The sequence below is a fragment of the Pteropus vampyrus genome, unplaced genomic scaffold (assembly GCF_000151845.1).
Source record: "Pteropus vampyrus isolate Shadow unplaced genomic scaffold, Pvam_2.0 Scaffold19, whole genome shotgun sequence".
In the NCBI taxonomy this organism is placed as follows: Eukaryota; Metazoa; Chordata; class Mammalia; order Chiroptera; family Pteropodidae; genus Pteropus; species Pteropus vampyrus.
Window position 1 is genome coordinate 7,518,708 of NW_011888800.1, and position 18,921 is coordinate 7,537,628.

General features: G+C 55.9%; 1 protein-coding gene across 1 annotated transcript in view; it reads right to left on the reverse strand.

The window, feature by feature from the left end:
• The window catches only part of SPTBN5 (spectrin beta, non-erythrocytic 5), a 48,996-nt gene that overhangs the window by 12,708 nt on the left and 17,367 nt on the right, over positions 1-18,921 (reverse strand). Inside the window, 28 exon segments of the mRNA XM_023527706.1 lie at positions 1-82; positions 748-825; positions 1,123-1,311; positions 1,540-1,702; positions 1,936-2,057; positions 2,267-2,380; positions 3,124-3,238; positions 3,322-3,437; positions 4,882-4,977; positions 5,198-5,389; positions 5,558-5,707; positions 6,255-6,422; positions 6,836-6,940; positions 7,164-7,313; positions 7,486-7,689; positions 8,895-9,068; positions 9,289-9,399; positions 12,142-12,256; positions 13,029-13,174; positions 13,403-13,538; positions 13,949-14,106; positions 15,155-15,271; positions 15,524-15,724; positions 15,950-16,136; positions 16,535-16,749; positions 17,221-17,385; positions 17,885-18,055; positions 18,794-18,910. Of these exon segments, the coding sequence (XP_023383474.1) occupies positions 1-82; positions 748-825; positions 1,123-1,311; positions 1,540-1,702; positions 1,936-2,057; positions 2,267-2,380; positions 3,124-3,238; positions 3,322-3,437; positions 4,882-4,977; positions 5,198-5,389; positions 5,558-5,707; positions 6,255-6,422; positions 6,836-6,940; positions 7,164-7,313; positions 7,486-7,689; positions 8,895-9,068; positions 9,289-9,399; positions 12,142-12,256; positions 13,029-13,174; positions 13,403-13,538; positions 13,949-14,106; positions 15,155-15,271; positions 15,524-15,724; positions 15,950-16,136; positions 16,535-16,749; positions 17,221-17,385; positions 17,885-18,055; positions 18,794-18,910 (4,057 nt within the window).

The window sequence follows — 18,921 nt, forward strand, 5'->3', positions numbered from 1 at the left end:
TGATCTTTTCTGCCTGTGCCTCCAGGCCCTGCTCCAGCACCTTGTGCTTCCACAGGAGGGTCTCCACATTGGCCAAGGGGTCCTGGTGGGAGCAGGGGAAGCTGACACCGTCCATGGGGCTGCCCCCTCCCCATCCCAAGCTACCTGCTTTCCCACCTACAGCCATACTAGCAAATACTCACCCCCATGTTGAGTGCTCTGCATGAACACAACCCTATAACCCCTCAAGGCTGTATCTGGCTTTAGGATTGAGATTCTCAGCCAGGGAAGGTATTGGGAATAAGGTTTGAGGGTTACAATTTCCAGGGCAGGTGGAGCTTGTCATCTACCAGGTGAAAAGCTCCTAGTAATGCTGCATCAGCACAGGACGGGCTAGCCCAATTTTTCTCTGAAGTCTCCCAAGGGTCAGGCTTCCCTGCCACAGGGTTGGGACAGAGGTGGGACAGAAGCAAACCTCTGCATGTAAGGAAGTGAGGAGGGCAGAGGAGAGAAGGGTGGTGGCAAGGAGGCAAGAACGGGTCCAGGGTCACACACTCACCCTCTAAGCTCCCACGGCATTTGCATTTCTGGTGGGGCCTAGCCCAGGTGCATAAGAACTGCTCACATCAATGAGCATGTGACAGCTTAATGACTGACATGGTTGAGGTGAGGAGATCCTCTGAGCCTGGGGAGCTCAGGTAGCACTGGCTGGAATTGATCCCTAATGCTGTTCTTGTAAACCCTCCCTCACTCCTGCTGGGCACCTACCCCCAGTCCTTTGCTGGCTGGGCAGGCTTCCTGGCTGCAGAGCCAACTTTCCATCTGCTCCACAGAGCTCAGAAACAACTGTTGGGAAAGATAAAGGCAAGAGGAAATGAGCAGAGGGTCCAATCACTGCTGGTGAGGTAAACCTGTTGGTGGTCCAGTGGAGAAAGCAGGGACTCAGGGCCTGGCTCAACAGAATGTGTCTACCGCAGGCCAGACTTGTGGGAGAGTTAGGCAGTGAGTGGTGACTGGTGAGTGGTGAGTGGTGGGTGGCGGTAAGAGGCCCTGTCATAGCAGCCTCTCTATCTTTGGCTTTGACCAGGGTCCCTGGGGTCAGTGCAGGCCCCAGTGGGTGGGGGCAGGATGGAGGCTGCCTACCTGTATCTCCAAGGCCTGCTGAAGCTGGAGCTGGTGTTCTTGCCAGGCCCCTTCCAAGCTGTTCAGCTCTTGCTCTAAGCCAGCCAGGGCCTGGCAGATGTCAGGGGCGGATGGGTGGCCAGCTGCAAGTAGTTGCTGCCCTGTGCTCCGGGCCAGGTTGATGCTGTCTGTTCGGGAGTCCAGCTCGGCCTGTAACAGGACTGGGCTCATATCCCAGAGGCCGAGGCCTTCAGGGCTGGAGGAGGCCCAGTGAGCAGGAGGAGAGATGGGGAGACCGCTGAGGGGGTGGGATGGAAGAGGAGAAAGGCAGAGGCAGGTGACTGAGAAAGGACCCAGGAGGAGGTTGGGATCACAGTAAGGGAGAGGGTAGAGAGGAGGCAAGATCCCAGGAAAGGTTCCAGGATCCCAGCTGCCCACCTTGTGCTCCTGGTGCTTCTCCAACATGTGCTGGGCCTCTGCAGAGCTGCGGGGAGCGCTTCGGGTGTCCATTTCAGCTCGCAGCCTCCGGGCCCAGACAAGCAATTCCTGTAGCATCATCTGCAGTTTCTGAGCTTGGTGCGAGGCATCCAGCGACTCCCTCCTGCCCACAGGGTTCATCGGCTAGTCCTGGGGCCTCTGAGCCCTTTTTTCTCCCTGTGCCCACCAGTGCCTAAATCCCCTCAGCCAAAGATGGGCCCAGGGGCTGGGATTAATGGGGTGACAACACAGACAGCTATTTGAAGGATGGAAGGAAAGATTCTTAGGGGAAAACCAGGGCCAAGGGGAGGTGTATGGCCTGAGGGATGGGTCAGGGAGGGCAGTGAGGGCTCATACCACTTTTGGACCCTGCTTAGGAGCCGCTGCCAGCTGTCCACCATCTCCTGCTGCTTGCCGCTGAGGCTGTGGGCTGCCCTGGGGTTTCTTCGGCAGAGGCGGCCCACCTCACGCTCTAGGGGCTTTTGAGGGAAGCAGGATCAGGGGCTGGGGTGGAGGGGCAGGTTTTACTCAGGTGGGGTCCCCAGCTGCAGGAGGCCCCCCGTCTGTGGGAATAACAGCCGAGTGAATCTGGCTGGCTCTCAAGGTACTGAAGCTCTGTTGTCCTCTGCACAGGGTCCCACAGAGGAGGTACTCTGGCCTAGGTCCACCTCCACACCCAGCAGCACACCTCCACCTGGGCCTGAATGAGGCCCATTTCCTGCTCCAACTTCTTGTGTTTCTGCAGCAGCCTCTGCACGCTTTCCAGATCTTTCCCGCAGTCCAGGGCCTGGACCAGGGTGGCCTGAGGAGGAATGGGGAGATAGTGTGGCCTCTCTCCAGTTCCTCCCTCACTGCAGAGAGGTCACTGGCCTCAGGGTTTGTGGGTGGAAAGTAAGCACTCAGCGTGAGTCCCTTCCCAGTGTCCTCGGAGGGGCCGGAGTGGGGTGCCCGCCCTGACTAGAGGCCCCTTCCTTCTGTGAAGGAGGAAGGTTCTGAGGAGAGCCTTGGGGTGGGGATGTCCTCTGAGGCAGTGATATTCATCTGTGAGGTGCTTTCACATGCACGGTCTCCTTCAACTCTCATGCCTCTGGGGGCAACTGAGCATGGACAGCCAGGCCTGGCCGAGGTGGAAACCGGAGGAAGAGTAAGAATGGTCCACTGGGGCTTCTCAGGCTCTTCACTTCCACCTCTACTGGTGTGCAGCCCACGTTTCTCTGCGGTGGCTGACACAAGCCTGGGACAAACCTCCTGTGGGCTCAGGGCTTGCTCAAGGACAACAGAGGAAACTGGGGGTGACAGGCTCTGGCCTCTGGACCCACGGTGCTTCTAGGGGCAAAAGGGTGTAGGTGGGCTGGACTCTGAGCCTGCAGTGGGGGCATCTGTGGTCTGTAGTTGATTCTGAGAGCCCCTGGCTCCCCCCTGACACACCCCTGGCAGGACCTCCAAGTCCCCACCCTGAAGAGGTGAGACGGGCAAGGGGCAGGGCACATGGGGGACTCCATGGGCAATGCCCCACCACGGGCTGTTTGCGCTTTGGCTGCTTACCTTCTCCCCAATCTGCTCTGTGACGGCATCCAGCTCAAGGGACAATGTGTGTATCTCCAGGGCCTCTTCAAGCTGCCGCTGGTAGTGAAGCAGGTTGCCATGGAAACTGTGCCACCTAGCAGAGACAGTGTGAGGCTCAGTCTGAGGTGGCCCTCTAGCCCCCTATCCTGCCGCACCATTTCTGGCTCTGGGACTAGCCTATTGTTGAGATGGTGTCGCCGCTGGCAGATGGTCCTGACTTGCTCAGGGTCCCTGTTCTTGAGCTGCAGTGACAAGTCATTGATGTTCCTGATGTAGGCATCATCCACCATGTCCTGTGTGAGACAGGATGAGGGCATTGGCACCAGCTGCTCCAAGCCCCTTCTTTGTGCTCCAGTCAGCACTTGGAGGGTCTGTTTAGGCCTGAGAGAGGGTGAGGAGCAGCTTGTCTGGGGAGTGGAGACAGCGGCTTCCTCCGCCATGGCCATCGTATCCCATCCCATTCTGGGATATACTAGGAGCCCCAGAGTTGTCTCTAAGGCTAGAAAAGACATGCTCCCTGGGTCAAGACCAGGCAGGAGTGGGAGGGTGGGTATGTACTGATTAGTAGAAGCGTTTAAAGTTAAAATGCAGTTTCTTGGGATAAGAAAAGCAAAGCAAGGGGTAGAATGAAATGGTGAGCTTGGGCCTCCTGGAGTTGGATGTCCCTATCACTGAGCTGAGGCTGCCACTGCTTAAGACAGTGGGTAGGGCTTAAAGGTATCTAGGGAGGAGCCCTTGACAGTGGGTGGGGTTCTCAGGCTTCCTGCCCTTGGTAAAACCACCTTGTATTTGCAGAGCTTGTTAAATTTCCAAAGCACTTCCCTATGAAGTGTCTTAGATCAGGTAGGCAGGGAAGAGGGTTCCTCTCCTTTTATAAGTGCCAGAGCAGAGCTCAAAGGCTGATGTGGCTGCTTTGGGGCAGAGCCAGGATCAAGCCCAGCTCCTGAATCTAGTGTTCTTTCTACTACAGCATCTGGTATAGTGGCTGTGACATTCCTCCATTAGTAAAGGACATCTTAGCTTGGAGCTCTGCAGCCCCTTGAAAAATCATGTGTACTTAACATCAGGGGAATGTGTTTGGTCTCGAACATCTGATTGTGAATATATCTGTCCGATTTCCCCTACACCACGCTGAGAATAAAGGATGTTTGGGGGTGTGTGTGCAGGGAAGTGAGAAGGAGATGCTGTGATGCTAAGGGACGGTTATCGATTATCTACTATATCCAGGCACACATGCATGTTTTTAATTTTAAATTTTGAAATAATTATAGATGCACAGGAAATTGCAAAAGTAGTATAGAGCATCCCATGTACCCTTCCCTAGCTTCCCCCACTGGTTAACATCTTACATATCTACAGTATAATATGAAAACCAGGAAACACATTTGTCTATTAACTAGATTACAGATTTCGCTCAGAGTTCATCGGTTTCTACATGCGCTCATGTGTATGTGTCTGGGGAGAGGTATAGTGCTCTGTAGTTTCATTACACGTATAGATTTGTGTAACTACCACGGCACGTATTACTTTCTTACCTCTGTGTTATCCCCATTTTAAAGATGAAGAAACTAAGGCTCAGCAAGATGAGGAAGTCTGCCTAAGCACATGCAGGTAGAGTGTGGAGCTGACACTTGAGCCTACATATGGCTCCAGAGCCCATGCTCAGTCACTACTCTGAGCTGTATCTCCCAGTGCGGGGATGCGCTGGCTGACCTCTCCCAGGCATGGCCTCCTTACCCCGGCCCAGATTCCCCGGAACTCCCGGAGCTGTCTGCGGAGCTTCAGGCAGTGCTCCAGGTCCTGGCCCAGATCACCGATGTTCACCATCACCTCCTGGGAGGGCAGAACTCTTGAGCATCAGCCCTGGTGTACCCAGCCCCCTAGCACCCAGCTGCTGGGGCAGCGTCAGGGTGAGTGGCGGCTTTGGGCACTTCCTGCCCAGGGAACCAGAGGCCTGCAGGCTTGGGGCTAGCCCCCATCCCTCAGCCGTACAACTTCACCCTCAGCTGTACAACTTCACCCTCAGCTCTGCCCCTGCCCAGCTGGGCCTCACCATGTCCTGGATCCAGGCCTCTGCACAGTCCACGCTCTGCAGGAACTTCAGGAAGTTCTGCATGTCCTCCAGGTCCTGGCCCTGGAGGGCCACCGCCTGCCTCAGCTTCTCCCAGTGTTTCTGCAGTGCCTGCAGCCTCTGGGAGACCGCTCCTGTCCAAGGATGGCTCTGTGCCAGGAGAGCCTCGCCCTCCTGGGGAGGCAGGGGACACCAGGAGATCATGATTGTTAAGTTACCCTTCCTCCTGCTTTTCTGCCATCACAGCCCTCACCCACCCTCCTTCCTGCCTAAGACCTTTCCCCTTGGCCATCCTGGAGTCCAACTTTGGGGCAGGGCTGGGGCTGAGGGCCTGGCTGTTACCTTGATGACAGCTGTTATGACATCCTCATGGGCCTGGATCTCAGCCTTGAAGGCCTGGTGCTTCTGCAGGTGCCTCAACTTATCTTTCAGATCTCCAGGAGGCAGTGGCTCTTCCAACTGCTGGACCCGCTCCTGAATCCAGTCCTCGGCCTGGTGGGGGTGGGGACATGGATTCCGAGATGCTGATATTGCCTTGGTCCACAGAGATGTCCCATTTACCCTTAGCTGTGTCCAGGTAGCTGACTGCTGGCCCCAAGGGCAGGGTTGGGCAGAGCCTGGTAAATGAGAACCAGTGATTCTAGACCGGGAAGACATGTCCCAGGCCCAGCTAGCCCTCCCCACTTCCCCCACAAGCCACAGGAAGGAGCCAGCAGGGCCTTTGGGTGGGAATTCATGCTGGGAGATGAAGCTTGCCTGGTCCTAGAACCTGGATCACATTGCTCCCTCCCCTGCCTTTCTTTGCCACACAGCGCTGCAAGAGCTCAGGATGCAGTGGGCTCTCTGCACACAGGGTCTTCGACTCAAATGTTCTGGGTTTCAGCATGGCCTCTGGGAAAGCCATTTAACTCTCCAAACCTCAGTGTTCTCATTACAGGGTTGTGGTTAGGGCTGAAAGAGCCCAGGAAGGTGAATGTCATCTGTTAACTGTAAAAAGTGGCCCAATGGAAGGCACTGGGCTGAGTGGTTGCCCTCTGACCTGGGTCGTGGCCCTAGTGAAGCCAGCCATCAGCAGGGAGGTGTGCAGGGCCTGTCCTCGGGTCTCTGCCAGTTCCTTCACTCGAGCCCGATGTTCCAACACTGTGTGGAGCAGGTCCTGGACCCTGGGGCCTCGGAGTGTGTCTGCCTGCTCACACAGAGCTGCCTCCTGTGGGGCGGGGGCACAGCCTGCTGTTCTCTCATGCTGGTGAGTCTGGCGCAGGGGCTGGCCCACAGGGAAGCCCTTCCCTCAGGCCTTTGTGGCCTAGGGCTGACTTAAGGCTGGCCCATCTCCCAGCGAGCCAGAACCCAGTGACAAAATGATATGGGGCCAAATGGACTCTTTGCTCCTGCAGTGTGGCCCACCCCATTCAAGGACCTCTTGAGCCAAACATCTAACTCTGCTCAGTCAGCCCTAACCAGACACCCCTAGCCTCACAGGTCACCGTCCCCCGCAACACTGCCTATGGGTACACACCCAGCATACTGCGTCCCCCTTTTAGGACTCTCCAAAGTTCCCAGACTCCCTCACCCTCTACCCCACCAACTCTGACAAGGCCCAGGACTCCCCGAGCCCAATACCTTCTCATCCTGGGCAGTCAGCACCTTCTGGAAGGTCTCATGCTTCCAGATCAACTGTTCTACCTCTTCCACTGAGCTCCCTAGGACACTGGTTTTCAGGGAGACCTGGATCAGCCCACGGAAAAGAAACAGAGGCCATCAGGGACTGTCCAGACAGCCAGTCTGCTCAGCCCCATTAGCAGCTGTCTCTGTGCTGAGGTGGTACACAGCCTCTGTGCTCCATATTGGAAAAAAGCCAGAGCCCCAAGGAGCAAGGAAGCGAGTTAGAGGGAGGGGAGATGGAGCAGAGAGAGCACTAGGATGTGCGTGTTGGGGTAAGGGCACCTGCCTCCTGGGCCGTGAGGGTTTCTTCCAGGTGACCACACTTCCTGAGGAAGAGCTGCTCCTGCTGTGTGGCCTGCAGCCTCTCTTGCTTCTGCTCCCAGGCCTGGAACAGCTGCTCCCGCCTGTCCTTCAGGGCCTGCAGCCCTTCCTGGACCTGGGGACAAGCATTTGGGAGCCTGTGCTAGGGGTTGCCACATGGATGAGAAAGAAGCACATCCTGAGGGAGGCTTCTGAGGAGAGGCCTGTGCACAGTGGGGCAGGGCACAAGGAGGTCAGGCTCAGGCGAGGTCAAGGTAGGCTAGGGGGCACCAGAAAAGGGGGCCCACCTCCTTGATGGGTGTTTCTGCAGCCAGAAGTGCCTGCTGGCCCAGCTGGCTGGCCCGCTGGTGTAGCTCCTCCTGGGCCTCCAGCTCTGCCCGAAGCTGTTGGTGAATGCTGAGCTTTATCTGAACACTGCTGCCCTCTTGGGAGTTCTTCTCCTCTTGCAGCTCCTGCCATACACCAGCCACCCAGGACATGTAGTCCTGCACCTGGATCCCAAAGAGATGGAGCGAGAGAACTGGGTGAGAACTGGGTCAGTGGCAGAGAACCAGGCTCTGAGGCACAACCACCTGGATCCACTCATTCATTGCAGTGGCCTGAGCTGTCCTGGGTCACAGCCTCAGGTGAGGCTCAGGGGCCCTTTGTCACCTGGTTCCTCTACTGTCATCTTACCCAGTCCTCCCAGGTCAACTAAACTCTCCATATCCAGCCCAGCCTCCCTGTCACCCTCACCAAGTCTTATCTCCCCCCTCTGCTTCTGCTGCCTCTCCTGCTTCAGAAGCTCTTCCTCCTTCCTTCTATCTCTTCCAAGCTCACACATTTTTTTAAGTGCCAAGGCCTTCTTTGCTTCATGAAGTCTTCCCTGGCACCTTGACATCTTACTACTCGCTTCGTCCTCTGGATTTCCAACTTAACGTAAACTACTTTTGTTGATTTGTGTACAAACACCATGTTAAAGCTGGTGGGGCCTTGGACCCTTGCCCAAACATCTCATTGCACAGATGAAGAAGGGTAAATGGCACCATGTGCATGAAAGAGTTTTGTAAACTTTGGGCAATCACAAACAGGCTAACGACCTAGAATTAAGTGTCTTGCTGAAGCCCACACATCTAGAAAGTGGCAGAATAGGGTCCCTAAACACAAACCTTTCCACAGTTATAGTTTGGGCTTTCTGGTCTACCAGGCACCAGGACATGGGGACTCTGGGGGCATCCCACACCAGAGCCCACTGTCTCAACCTGACTCTCTTGGGTATTAGGCTCATCTCCTCATCTAGACAGGCTCCACGAGGGAAGTGGCTCTCTCTTACGCAGATTCTAGCACCCTCCTAGCAAAGAGCTAAATGCACATGTTAAGTAGACACTGTTTATTCCCAAGGTCACCGTCTAGAACATCTGAGTCTCCAGTTATGGGCTTTCTTGGACCACTTTTATTTCTCAGCTCTGGCTGAGACCCTTGTCTCTTGACTGCCTTGTCACTCACCTGGGCTGGTGTTGACCCAAACCTGAACAGTCACTGCTATTCAGCTCTCTGGCCAGCCAGACCAATATTCAGATGTGCTCATGCTCTCCCATTTCATGTCCATACTTTTCTCATTCCAGAGCTGGAGGGCCTTCCATGCATGGTATAACATGTACCCCCGCCCCTGCCCCCACAGACACACATGTGCTGCCCCAGGGGAAGGAGCCCTCACCGCTGTGTGGAAGCGGGCCAGGAGGCAAGCCTGCTTCAGCTGGGCCTTGCGCTGCTCCATGTGTAGTTTCAGGGCCTCCCAGGCCTGCACCAGTGCCTGCTGCCTCTGCTGCACTGCATGGGCCTGAGGGCCCAGCTTCTGCACCATGCCTCCTGTCTCCAGCAGCTCCTGCAGCTGGGCTCAGGGTAAGGTATAGGGAGGGAAGAGTCATATCCTCCAAGAGGCAGAAGGGCCTGCCCATCCCACAGATTCCTCTTTGGGCCATGCCCTGCTGTATGTGATGGGGCCCAAATATAAGTCCCAAGGGAGTATAGAAAATCTAGAAGAACAGCTGGGCAGAACTGAGGGGGGCTGCAGGGGCCCGAGTGGGAGAGGCAGCCAGACCTAAGCTTACCTGCCGCTCGGTGCCCACAAGTTCGTGCTCTAGCCCCTCGTGTCTCCTCGTCTGGGCCTCTAGTCCACGCAAGTCCTGGGCCAAGTCACTGGGGAGGCTTGTGGCTTTCTCCTGAGGAGAAGACATGGCCCAGAGGATTAGGAATGGAAGGTGGAGCACAGCCTGGGGTGGATCCACTTCTAGAAAGAATCCCCTCTCTCCCCTGGGCTCACACCTGGATCTGGGTGAGGGCTTCCGACAGATCTCTGTGCATTCTGAGCGTGATTTCGGCATCTCTGAGCAGCTGGCCTCGGGCCAGGGTCAGCTCCCATAGCTCCGACCAGGCAGCCCTGCCCCAAGGCATGCAAGAGACCAGCAACACATCAGCTATTGACCCAGCATTGCGTTCCGCCCCCTTGCTAAGTCTGGCCAGCTCTTCGCCTCTCTGGGTGTTTCCAGGACTGGCCCAAAACTCCTCTCCTGCCTCTGGCCCTGCCTGCAGACCTTCCTCCCTGGAACCCATCTTTCCAACTTCACTATGAATTCAATCCTTTGCTGCTATCAAGTTCAGTATTTAGTTGATTTCTATTCCTTGTGACACTCCTTCCATCTTGCGTGTTCCAGTCTGAATATTATCAATCGATTATAAACGCTTGGAAGCACAGGCCATGTCTTCTTTCCATTTCTCATTAACTCTGCAAACTCTCACTGAATTCCTAAGGCTCCTGCCAGGGCAGGCTCTGTGCCAGGGGTTATGAACAAGTCATGACCTTTCCTCACGGTACACAGGCTAGGGGTGGATCCAAACTTGCTAGGTAGGCAGCTAGGCAGTCTTCCCTCAGCTTATCCTCCAGGTCCTGGGAGCCAGTGGTTTGAAAGAGTGCCCCTGGGGGTCCGGGCAGAGCTCTTGGATTTGCACTCCCAGCCTCACCTTCCTGCACAGGCCAAGGCCACATGTGGCTGGTTCAGTTTCCCTGGACCAGGCCTTCTGCAGACTCCTCCTGGGCAGGCAGAGACATGTGGTCCTCAGAGCATGCTGCCCTCTCTCTTAACACTCTAAGAACTGCCTGCCCTGCACATTCCCCAAACCTACACCCCTGGCCGGGCCTGCTGGGCACTTACTGCAGCTCCTGCTGCCTCCGACGGGCCTTGGGAGCAGTGCTGTGCCCACGCTCCAGCATCGTCTCCACCAGTTGCTGGCAGATAGCCACTTGCTGCCGGCCCATCTCCACTTGGTGCTGAAACTTGGCAAACTTGGTGCAGAGGTGCTAAGAAAAAGAGGAATGGGTGACAGGGTGGCAAGGCAGCAAGCAGCCTGGAAGTGAGGTGTCAGTGACGCCTCAGCAATGTGGGGTTAGACAGCTGCAGCACTTGCCCACTCTATTCAGAGATCTGTCCTTAGCCAGGGCTCATAATTTCCGTGGCCCCTTTCTCCACACAGCCCAGCTCCCAGCATTCTGCCTCAGGGCTCCTCCTTGCCCCAGCCCGCTTCTCACCAGGACGTGCTCATGGTCCTCTCCGAGGCTTTCCTCTTCTCTGGCCGCCTGTGTCTGGTTAGCTAGCCAGCTCTGCAGCTCCTTAGCTTCCCTCATGAACTCGTGCAGCTTCAGGGTGCCCTCCAGTTCTCGGTCCCTGTGGGGATGGCCCATGGTTCCCCAGAAGTTAGGTGCCTACCCTCCTGGGGACAACTGGTCAAGCCACAGGGAGTGACCTGAAGGAAATGGTTATTCATGTTCTCTGCCCAAGCCTGTGGCTCTGGATTCAGGGATAAGTAAACACAGGAAGGCCAGTGTAGGGCAGGAAAGGTATGGATGCGGGGAAGAGATGGCTCGCTGGAAGCTGGAGGTGCATGTTCCTACCCAGAGGGCCATCACTGAGGAATTTATGGAAGGAGATGAGCAACACATAGCAAGGACTCATCTGACATATCTCTGTGGGCCTGGGGTCATGGGTTCCTTCCAGCTCAGCGTTGTGGTATGGGATCGTACAGTCAACCATGGCTAGACCGCCTGTCCCCAGAGGGGGTGCAAGGTTTCTCTCACCGTGAGGCTGCCAACTCCTGCAGCACCTGTAGTTGCCCCCGGAGCCTCTCTTGCACCATGCCCAGCTGCTCAGGGCCCTCGGGGCCACTGAGGGTGTGGACCCTCTGCTCAAGCTTCTCCATGGAGCTCCAATAAAGAGCCAGTTCTTGTTGCAGGGCCTGCCAGCACACAAGGACTCAGGCCAGGCTCAGATTGGGTAACTCTTTTATCTGTCCACCCACCTATCTATTTACCTATTGATCACACACACGCCCATCTCCCCACATCCTCTCATCCATTTCTAACCCAACTGTCCACTCATGGCTCCATCACCCACCTACCTGTTCTGATGGAGTTCTTACTGTTCCATAAAAGTGAAGACATGGACTGTGGCCTCAGAGGGCTCACTATTTACAGGGAAGGGTGAATGCTGGGTAATCCGAGCCAAGGGAGGGAGGGCACAGATGGCACGATACTGAACCCCAACATCACAGTATAAGAGATGGAAAGAGTTAAGCAAAGTACCCAGGATGCCCAAGACACTGAAGCTCCATGAGGCCACGGCTACAGGAATGGCTCACGGAAAGTCCTCAGTCGCAGGACACTGAAACACTGGTCACTAGGGTTGTGCAGAAAAAGTGCCCAGACAAGAGGACACTTCAGTGATCCAGCAGGAACCAGGATTGCTTCGGTTCATGTTCTGGGGCTTGTGTGGTCCTGAGGGCCTGATCCCAGGAGAGGTGTTCTAGGTCTCCTTTTAATTGGGGTATTTGTGTGGGGGGAGGGAAGGTGGAGCACAGCCTGGGGTGGATCCACTTCTAGAAAGAATCCCCTCTCTCCCCTGGGCTCACACCTGGATCTGGGTGAGGGCTTCCGACAGATCTCTGTGCATTCTGAGCGTGATTTCGGCATCTCTGAGCAGCTGGCCTCGGGCCTGGGTCAGCTCCCATAGCTCCGACCAGGCAGCCCTGCCCCAAGGCATGCAAGAGACCAGCAACACATCAGCTATTGACCCAGCATTGCGTTCCGCCCCCTTGCTAAGTCTGGCCAGCTCTTCGCCTCTCTGGGTGTTTCCAGGACTGGCCCAAAACTCCTCTCCTGCCTCTGGCCCTGCCTGCAGACCTTCCTCCCTGGAACCCATCTTTCCAACTTCACTATGAATTCAATCCTTTGCTGCTATCAAGTTCAGTATTTAGTTGATTTCTATTCCTTGTGACACTCCTTCCATCTTGCGTGTTCCAGTCTGAATATTATCAATCGATTATAAACGCTTGGAAGCACAGGCCATGTCTTCTTTCCATTTCTCATTAACTCTGCAAACTCTCACTGAATTCCTAAGGCTCCTGCCAGGGCAGGCTCTGTGCCAGGGGTTATGAACAAGTCATGACCTTTCCTCACGGTACACAGGCTAGGGGTGGATCCAAACTTGCTAGGTAGGCAGCTAGGCAGTCTTCCCTCAGCTTATCCTCCAGGTCCTGGGAGCCAGTGGTTTGAAAGAGTGCCCCTGGGGGTCCGGGCAGAGCTCTTGGATTTGCACTCCCAGCCTCACCTTCCTGCACAGGCCAAGGCCACATGTGGCTGGTTCAGTTTCCCTGGACCAGGCCTTCTGCAGACTCCTCCTGGGCAGGCAGAGACATGTGGTCCTCAGAGCATGCTGCCCTCTCTCTTAACACTCTAAGAACTGCCTGCCCTGCACATTCCCCAAACCTACACCCCTGGCCGGGCCTGCTGGGCACTTACTGCAGCTCCTGCTGCCTCCGACGGGCCTTGGGAGCAGTGCTGTGCCCACGCTCCAGCATCGTCTCCACCAGTTGCTGGCAGATAGCCACTTGCTGCCGGCCCATCTCCACTTGGTGCTGAAACTTGGCAAACTTGGTGCAGAGGTGCTAAGAAAAAGAGGAATGGGTGACAGGGTGGCAAGGCAGCAAGCAGCCTGGAAGTGAGGTGTCAGTGACGCCTCAGCAATGTGGGGTTAGACAGCTGCAGCACTTGCCCACTCTATTCAGAGATCTGTCCTTAGCCAGGGCTCATAATTTCCGTGGCCCCTTTCTCCACACAGCCCAGCTCCCAGCATTCTGCCTCAGGGCTCCTCCTTGCCCCAGTCCGCTTCTCACCAGGACGTGCTCATGGTCCTCTCCGAGGCTTTCCTCTCCCCTGGCCGCCTGTGTCTGGCTAGCTAGCCAGCTCTGCAGCTCCTTAGCTTCCCTCATGAACTCGTGCAGCTTCAGGGTGCCCTCCAGTTCTCGGTCCCTGTGGGGATGGCCCATGGTTCCCCAGAAGTTAGGTGCCTACCCTCCTGGGGACAACTGGTCAAGCCACAGGGAGTGACCTGAAGGAAATGGTTATTCATGTTCTCTGCCCAAGCCTGTGGCTCTGGATTCAGGGATAAGTAAACACAGGAAGGCCAGTGTAGGGCAGGAAAGGTATGGATGCGGGGAAGAGATGGCTCGCTGGAAGCTGGAGGTGCATGTTCCTACCCAGAGGGCCATCACTGAGGAATTTATGGAAGGAGATGAGCAACACATAGCAAGGACTCATCTGACATATCTCTGTGGGCCTGGGGTCATGGGTTCCTTCCAACTCAGGGTTGTGGTATGGGATCGTACAGTCAACCATGGCTAGACCGCCTGTACCCAGAGGGGGTGCAAGGTTTCTCTCACCGTGAGGCTGCCAACTCCTGCAGCACCTGTAGTTGCCCCCGGAGCCTCTCTTGCACCATGCCCAGCTGCTCAGGGCCCTCGGGGCCACTGAGGGTGTGGACCCTCTGCTCAAGCTTCTCCATGGAGCTCCAATAAAGAGCCAGTTCTTGTTGCAGGGCCTGCCAGCACACAAGGACTCAGGCCAGGCTCAGATTGGGTAACTCTTTTATCTGTCCACCCACCTATCTATTTACCTATTGATCACACACACGCCCATCTCCCCACATCCTCTCATCCATTTCTAACCCAACTGTCCACTCATGGCTCCATCACCCACCTACCTGTTCTGATGGAGTTCTTACTGTTCCATAAAAGTGAAGACATGGACTGTGGCCTCAGAGGGCTCACTATTTACAGGGAAGGGTGAATGCTGGGTAATCCGAGCCAAGGGAGGGAGGGCACAGATGGCACGATACTGAACCCCAACATCACAGTATAAGAGATGGAAAGAGTTAAGCAAAGTACCCAGGATGCCCAAGACACTGAAGCTCCATGAGGCCACGGCTACAGGAATGGCTCACGGAAAGTCCTCAGTCGCAGGACACTGAAACACTGGTCACTAGGGTTGTGCAGAAAAAGTGCCCAGACAAGAGGACACTTCAGTGATCCAGCAGGAACCAGGATTGCTTCGGTTCAGGTTCTGGGGCTTGTGTGGTCCTGAGGGCCTGATCCCAGGAGAGGTGTTCTAGGTCTCCTTTTAATTGGGGTATTTGTGTGGGGGGAGGGAGGTTTCAGGAAAGGCATTTGGTTAACTCAAAGGATGATATTCAGAGCATGGGAGGAAGAAGAACCCTGTGGAAGATGAGAAGAGGCCTAGAATGGGCGACCCCAAAAGAGAGTAGAAAGGTGCCGGGGAAGGAGAGGAAGCAAGAAGAGAAGGCAGAGAAGTCCCGAGGCCACGGAGATAGACTAGGACAGAGACTAAAGAGGGAGATGGGTCCTTCAAAGGGGCTGCCTCTGAAGAAGGGGGGCACCGGGCAAGAGCAGGGACCCTGCGGGATTTGGGTGGGTGGTGGGGAAGGGGCCGGCTGTGTCTTCTGGAAGAAAGAGCAGGGCTCTGTGCCTCTGAGAAATAGGAAGTGCCCTTTGGGCGTGTGATAGAAGTTTCTCTGATGGCCCATCATTGCCCAAGTCCAGACTGTGTGGAGGATGCTCAGGATATGGTACCTGGTGCTTCTTAATGAGCCTGGTGGTGCCTGCCTCATCTTCACCGTAGTCCTGACTGCTCACCAGTGGCCACTTCTCTTCCGCCCAGCCCTCCACCTCTGACACATCCAGAAAATACTGCCAAGGATAGTGTCAACTCACCTCAATGAACTCAGATGGGACCCCTCCATCAATGCTTAGGGACATCATGCTAGGCCCTCCAGTGGCCAGCACAAAGAGGCTTCTGTGTCCATACAGGGACCAGCCAGGTCCTGGCCCAGAGTTCTCATCACTGACCCACCTCCCAGAGAGTCCCAGGTCCCACAGACCTCATTCATCGAGACTGCCTACTTTGGCCACTTTGCCTGACCTGTGCTCTCTACATCCTACCTGCTGGAGAGTGACAGCCTGCTGCAAGCACTCGGCCCGCTCCTCACACGCCTGCTCCAGCTCTGCCCAGCGGCCTTCCAGTTCCTGGCAGTGCTCCATGATATGCAAGGCTTGGGGGTGCCCCGAGGCTGCTAGGCTCTGTCCAGAACCCAGCACCTGTTGCACCTGTCCCTGGTGAGCTTTCACCTCCGCCCGGAGCTCCTGCCATGGAATAGCACGAGGGGCTGTTCCCAGATTCCCTTAGCCATAGGGTGCCCAGAACAGAGCCATAGATGTGGCTCCGGGCCCCAAACATGGAAAAGCTCCCAGGCAGAGAGCAGCTGGGGGCAGAGACTTGGAAAGAAGGACACCCTGAGTAGCAGCAGAGAGCTTCCAAGGCCTGGGAATAAGGCATCAGGGGTCCTGGGAGGAAAAGAGGGCCATTACCTTGTGCTTGTGGCAAAGGCTCAGAGCATCATCCAAGCACGTGGTGGAGCTGGCAGAGCTTGCACTGGGCATATGCTCAGCTACCCACGTGAGCTCCAAGGTGATCAAGTGGTAGAACTGGTACAGCTCAACCGAGGCCTGTAGCTGCAGACGCCGGGCAGCCAGACATCCCTGCAGGGACTCCAACCTAAGTGGAGGCAGAAGAGATGAAAGGGGTTGGGGACAGGTGAGAACAAACCTTCAGTCCTTTCGGCGGCCCAGCCTGGGACCTGTGAGGAACAAGGTGGGGTATGGCGGAAATTTGATGGTAGGAGGCAGCTAGGGAGGGCCCATGGCCCAACCTCCTGCCCAAATGACCTGTCTGACTTCAGATCATGGGGTGCCTCAGCTGCCTTAGTTGGGGTCTCTGGCTCTCCTAGCCTGGGAATGACTGTAGCACACCATATTCGCCCAAAAGGAAAAGGGATTTGGACAACCTCAGTGCTGGAGGTGCCACTTTGCTGGGCTCACTGGGTAAAACTGCCCTTATGTTCACATGGGAGGGTGACACATGGTGGGGTGAAGATGGAACAAGCAGGCGAGTACCTCTGGAGATACTTTTGGGTCTCCTCCATGATGGGCTCGGAATTGACCACCTGGTGGGCCTGGGCGACTAGGGCAGCCATTTTGCTGGCCAATGTCTGGCTCTCGCTCTCCAGCTGGCGGTGCTGTTTCTGCAGCCCCCGGCTGGAGCACAGGTCCTGCCCTGTTTCTGCTCTCTGTAGGGCCCCCTCCAGCTGCTCCATCTTCTCCTTAGCATCCTGGGGAGGGACAATGGTGCTGCATTGGGCTCTCCACATACAGGCTAGCAAATGGCCCTTCTTGGGCTCTAGGACTGAGTGCTTGTAGCACACCATATTCACCCGGAACCCACTGTAACCTCTGTCCCCACCATTTCCACCTGCCCCCACCTCAGCAGCAGCGCCCAAACCATGAGGTTCCCCTGGAACCTCATGAGCACCCCTGTCTCCTCACACTTTTTTTCTCCCTGGGGAACTCAAGCTGTATTAACCATATGCTGGGCACACAAGAGAAAATCTCATATTTGCCTGCTGGTGGGCAAAACCAGGCTCGACTTGCCATAGGCCAGAGGCCTCCAAAGGCTGCAGGACATCCTAGGGTCTCTCCAGAGTCAGCAGAACATCCAGATTCCTCCTCTCCCTTCCTCATCCTGCCTGTTCCCAGCCCAGCCTTGATCTCTGTCCTGTGCTCTGCCCCTCTCTTCATCTGACCTGTAGCAGTGCGAGGAGCTGGTCCCGCTGCCTTGCCTGCTGGAGCTGCTCCCTACGCTCTGCCATCTTGCGGTTCAACTCTTCCCACTGGCTACTCAGGCCCTGAAGCCTGGCCTGCACACCCTCCTGGACACAAGGCTTGCTGCTCGACAGTTCTCTGCCAATCTGCAGTGGACAAAAAGGCCCAGGGAGTCATGTTGAGCTGCTGGTACCATGAGCAGTTTCAGCAGGCTAGACCCCGGTGGCAGAGGTGGGCGTGCCCGGCTACAAGGTGCATTTCACAGGCTGCAAGGGCTTGTGCAGTTCATATGGCCCTAATCTGTGAGCAAAGGTGGGAGAGTTTTCCTCTGATGCCCACAAGTAGCTCAGGGGGAGAAGGCATCTGGCCAATGGTGGGGAAGGTCTTTGTTCAGGTGGAGGAAGCAGGCTCTGGAGCAGATCTGGAAAACTGAAGGAAAGGGAAGACAGAAGGTTTTGGGGCTGGTTTGGGTGCCCAGACCAGGGGCTGCCCAGCTGAGTGAAGGAGGAAGCTGGGGGATCCTAATTGCATGGTAACTGAAGTCAATTCTTCCTTCAATGAGTGTGTTCCATGAAAACATCCTGTGCAGCTGGGCAGGGAACTTGAAGATGAGTAGGCCCTGCACCCTCTGTCCAGTGCCCCTACCTGCTGCAGGCCCTCCACGTGCCCATGGGTGGCCAGCAGCTCACGCTCAGCTGCTTCATGCCTCTTGAGTTTCTGCAGGATGTTGCTAGGCTCCTGGGAGGGCTCATCCACTACCACCAGCCCCTTCTCCTTCATCCACAGCATCAGCTCCATCACGTCCTGCTTCCATTCCTGCCCAAGAACCAGGAGAGAGTGGGTCTCAGAGACCAGGGGTAAGGGCTGGCATAAGGACCTCTATGAGAGCAGTCTAAGGGACCCTTGTGGGAAGAGCAGGACCAGAGCCAATCCTAGGGTACAAGAGAGGTGGGGCTTTGGGTTGCTACTCCCAAGTGGGGACAGGAAAATCACGATTGTGAGGGAAATGTTTCAGGGAAAGCAGTAGGAGGAGGCTGAGGGAGTAAGGGCCTGGACCCTAAGGCACCCTGTTCTGGCAGGAGTGCCTGGTCAGCCAGAAACACTGCAGCCCACGTAAGATCACATATGGCCATCTCTCTCCAAACAGGCTTAAGCTCTGGGAGGGCCATAGTCTGGTCAAGCTCTGAGCCCCTAAGATTGGTAGAACAAATATCTGACAGAGCCAAAGTCTGCGGCTGGTACCCATGGAAGAGCCTAGAGTGTGGCCAGAAACAATGGGGAAGGGGAATAACCAGATGAAGAAGGGCATTATTCAAGACTTTGGGCCCAGCCCTGTCTCCCAGCAGTGTGGCTTCAGCCTCAGTTTTCCTTATCTGGAAAAATCAGAGCCATAATATAATGCCTGTCTCATGAGGGATGCTGTGAGGGTCAGTGACATAACGTGTGAGAAAGTGCTTTATGAAGTGTAAAGTGCTCTGCACAGTTATTAGTGTAGCAGCGGACTCTTAGGCATTCCTCTAGGGTAGGCCTCATGTACCTGGTCGGGCCCCTCACCTGGAACTGGAGGGAAGCCAGCAGCTGCCTCCTTCTCTGCTCACACCTCTCCTGGACCCTGGTCCACTGCTCCTGGACACTCTGCAGCTTCTCTCTGACCCTGGAGGGAACATTGAGGAAGGGGAGGG